The following is a 3,906-nucleotide window of genomic DNA, read 5'->3' on the forward strand; positions in this document are numbered from 1 at the left end:
CCCTTCCCCTATCTTGGCAAAGATGGAGGCAGCTCAGTCACCTGGTTCTCCAACTTACACATAGCCTGTGGAATACTCAACCGAGAGGGGAACTTGGCAGGTTGATCTGCATTTTAACAACCTCCCCAGGTGGCCCAGATGGCCCAAGACCACTTGGAGAGACCCTAGAGGTCTAGAGGATTTAATTTTATGGCACGGGGGAGCAGGGAAATGGCCAGTGATGGGGAAAGAATGGACTTTAAAGACACCGGAAAACACGCAGTTCAGGTCGGTAAAAGCGACAGTCCAGATGTGGCCTTCTAGTCCCCCTCCCCCCTCCCCAGCACGAGCTGTGAAAAGGGTCAGGGGTCACCCGCATCCCAAGGCCCTCCCCTCAATCCAAGAAATCACTGCAACTTTACCGCAGTCTAAAGTATTTGTTTAATAACAACAACAACAAAAAAAACCACCCCACAGAACTATTGTAAAACAATATTCTCGGTGATCATTGTAATATACAATACAAAGCAATTAATTTCCTCAGAAATCTGAGAAGCACCAAACGTGACCATTTTTTAAAATGTCTGCTTTTCAAAAAATAGAAACACACTGGGGGTCCCCCAAGTCTCTGGTATCTGGTAGGTGTGGAGGGAGGGTCAGCCTGCCCTCGTCAGTCCCCCGGCCCTGGGCTGGATCCAGCAAGCGCCCCACGGTCGCTGATCTCAATCTTGTTCCTCCCCAGCTCCGGCAAGGCGCTCGGCAGGATCAGAGCATGAATTCTTCTCGCCCCCTGGAGGGCTGGGGTCCGCCAGTCCTTGAGAGAGGCGCTTCAGCGACACAAGATGCGATCGTCCGCCGGGACACATGCCGCCTGTGAAAGAGAGGAGAGGTGAGACAGGCGGGTTGGAGGGGGCAAGGCTGCAAGCCCTGCCCCAGGAGACACTTTGAGAGAGCGCTTTTTCCGATCTCCCTGGGCATCCTTGCATAAGCAGGTGCCCGAAAGGATGGGACGGACGTAGAGCCAAATACCACCCCCCCACCGCCTCCCTCTGGGTCTCAGTTTACCCATCTGTAGAAAGAAAATGCTCCCGCGCTCCAGTTCGGATCTCACCTCGGCCGCCAGGGCACTGATCTCGCCGTTGAGGGTGCTGAGCGGAGCCCGGGCAGGGAGCCCCCGGCCTCCAGGGGTCCCGACTTGAGATTCCGAGTTCAGCTCCAACTCCAGGTCCCAGATGTAGTCGATGACGTGCTGAAGGATCTCCACCCGGCTCACTTTGCGGTTCTGGGGCAGGGTGGGCACCAGCTCCTTGAGGCGCGAGTAGCAGCCATTCATGTCGTAGAGCAGCACGTTCACCTGCTGCTCGTCGAGCAGGGCGGGCAGGCGCGCCCCGGCGCCCCCCGCGCAGCGCGAGATGGCCACGCTCTGCTCGGACAGACAGCGCACCACCTCGCCCGCGCCGCCTGCCGTCTTGCCGGCCTTCAGCGCGCAGCTGGGGCCCGCGGCGGCCGCGGCACTGCCACTGGCGACCTTCATGATTCTGGCGTCGGAGAAAGAGGAGGGAGGCGAAGCGCACGGAGGAGGCGGACGCCGGGCGGGGGCGAAAACCTCGAAGCGGAGAGAAGACGGTTGTAGAATGCGAGGGCCGAGCCCCGCAGCCGTTCTTATAGAGACGCCGCAGCTCCCCCCGCCCACCCCGCCCACTGCCCCCGCCGCCAGAGGCGGGCTCAGAGGTTCAAAAGCAGCCAATAGGCGGTCTTGAGGCGTGGCCTCCGGTGCCTCTGGGTCCCGCCTCCTGCTCTACTAGTGCACCCTCGCGGCCTTGGAAAGGGAACCCGAGTCTCAAGAACAGAGAGTGGGAGGGCCCGGGGCGGGGTGGCTAGTGGAGGTGAGGGCTACCTTGGGCTTCTCGCAAAGGAGGCATTGCCCACAACGAAAAGACTTCAAGAATCACTTTTCTCAGGTTCATTTTCTCACCTCTCCAGCCCCATTTTACAGATGAGAGAAACTGAGGCTCGGATGGGGAAGCGGCTAGCTCTGGGTTATCTAGAGAGCGCAGGACTAGAGCCTGGGCTTCTGGGAGCCTGACCTCCCGGCTCTTTGGGCCGAAACTTAAAGCGGGCCCTCCTTTACACTCTGCTCCCCAGAACCAGCTTCCCTTACTCAATTCCCAGAGAAAGTTGCTGGTTAATGTTCCTGGAACCAGGGAGGCTTTACCCAGGCCCCTCGGGGTGGGAGCAACTAATTCCGGAAAGTCTTCTTCTGGGATTGGGGGCGGATCCTCTGGGACATGAACTGGATAGAAGGCGCCCAGAGAGGGGCTGCACCCCTGATGCTATCCTGAATTTGCATCCCCTGCAAAAATTCCCCAAATCTGCATCAACTAGTGATTTTAGAATTTTTCTCCCTTTTTTGGCTGTTTCCTGTCCCCTCCTCCCCCCCTCCCCACAAAGACCTCCGATCAGGGTCTCCCTCCCACGGCGCGGCAGCTGCGGAGCTCGAGTCTCCCCCCTGCACCTCCCGGGCGGGTCTGTGTCAGCGTCTGAACAAGCGGCTCAGACCGTTAGACGCCAGGCCCGTGACGTCACCCATTCATAAAACCGGGACGGGCTGTCAGGCTGGCGCCGCGCGGGCGGTCGCCATGGAGACGGCAAACCCGGCTAGAGCGCTCCCCCACTGCGCCGCGCTCGACCAGTCACCTGCGGACCTCTGGCGGGAAGCTGGGAATGCGCTCTTCGCGGGCGCGGGCGCTGGGCAAGGGTCACCTTACCTCCCGGGCTCCACACCTGGGACTCGCCCCCCCGGGCTCACACCTCAGACCACTGGGACGTTTCTTCACCTCCTCCGCCGCACCCCTAGCTTCCCCCTCCCGCTGGGGGAGAGTTCTGATCCCAACTCTGCTGCTGGGTGAAGTTAGGTGTCTCCGACCCTCTCTGATTCCTAATACAGTATTTGCCTGGTATTTTGATAATAATGACAGAAGTGGTTTTTCGATCTCTTAGTTCTTGCAAGGCACTGTGTACTTCACTGTGTGTGAAGCCTTTGCCTTGATCATGTTCTGTAACCCTGGCCACAGCTCTAGAGGGGAGCTCTTTGGTTTCTTTTTTTTTTCTTTCTTTCTTTTTTTTTTTTTAAAGATTTTACTTATTTATTTGAGAGAGAGAGAGAAAGCAGGAAAGGAAGGAGGGTCAGAGGGAGAAACAGACTCCCCGCTGAGCAGGGAGCCCAATGCGGGGCTCCATTCCAGGACCCTGGGATCAGGACAGGAGCCGAAGGCAGGCACTTAACCAACTGAGCCACCCAGGCGCCCAGTTCTTTGGTTTCTTTATGCAAAGGAGGAAACTGAGGCTCAAAAAGCCTCCCAAGAGCCATAGCTATTGTAATGGCTGCATTATTATAACAGGACACTGTATTGTAATGCAATCTCTTCCTGCCAGGGTAGGCAATCTGCCTCCAGAGCCCTAGATTGGCCAAAGCGGGGGACACCGAGGTTTAGAATAGCCACCTGAGGGCACACAGCTCTAGCAGGACTAAAATACTGTGCCCACCAAGGAGAGAGTTGATATTATGCTCATGGTCCCTCCTCCTCCTCACCCCCCAGCAATTAATTCAGTGGGTATCAGCAGGTTTCCTTTTCCCACAGAAGTCTGAGGCAAGGGCCAGTAAACCTGGCCTCTGCCTCCACATGGGGGAACCAGGAAAACTGATCAGTGAGATCAGCTTCAAAGGGGAGAAACATTATTAATTAATTAACTGGACTCTTCATCCCCTTTACCACACCCCCCAAACTCTCCAAACTCCCCAAGCCTTGTTTAGTAATCTTCTAATGACTGGAGAGAACATTTTCCTGTGCAAAACAATTGCTAAAGAATTGGGAAGACAGGGCGCCTGGGTGGCTCAGTTGGTTAAGCGACTGCCTTCGGCTCAGG

At 56.7% G+C, this 3,906-nt stretch overlaps 1 protein-coding gene across 1 annotated transcript; it reads right to left on the reverse strand.

Moving 5' to 3' along the window:
• Positions 1-396: 396 nt before the first annotated feature.
• Positions 397-1,620, reverse strand: ID1 (inhibitor of DNA binding 1, HLH protein). The gene is made up of 2 exons (XM_035005667.1): positions 1,091-1,620; positions 397-850 (listed from the first exon to the last, which is right to left on the reverse strand). Exons 1-2 carry the CDS (start codon positions 1,511-1,513, stop codon positions 809-811), a joined length of 465 nt encoding a protein of 154 aa, XP_034861558.1. The 5' UTR covers positions 1,514-1,620; the 3' UTR covers positions 397-808.
• Between the last annotated feature and the right edge of the window lie 2,286 nt (positions 1,621-3,906).

This window comes from Mirounga leonina, unplaced genomic scaffold (genome assembly GCF_011800145.1).
Source record: "Mirounga leonina isolate KUSES-001 unplaced genomic scaffold, KU_Mleo_1.0 Mir_150, whole genome shotgun sequence".
Classification (NCBI taxonomy): domain Eukaryota; kingdom Metazoa; phylum Chordata; class Mammalia; order Carnivora; family Phocidae; genus Mirounga; species Mirounga leonina.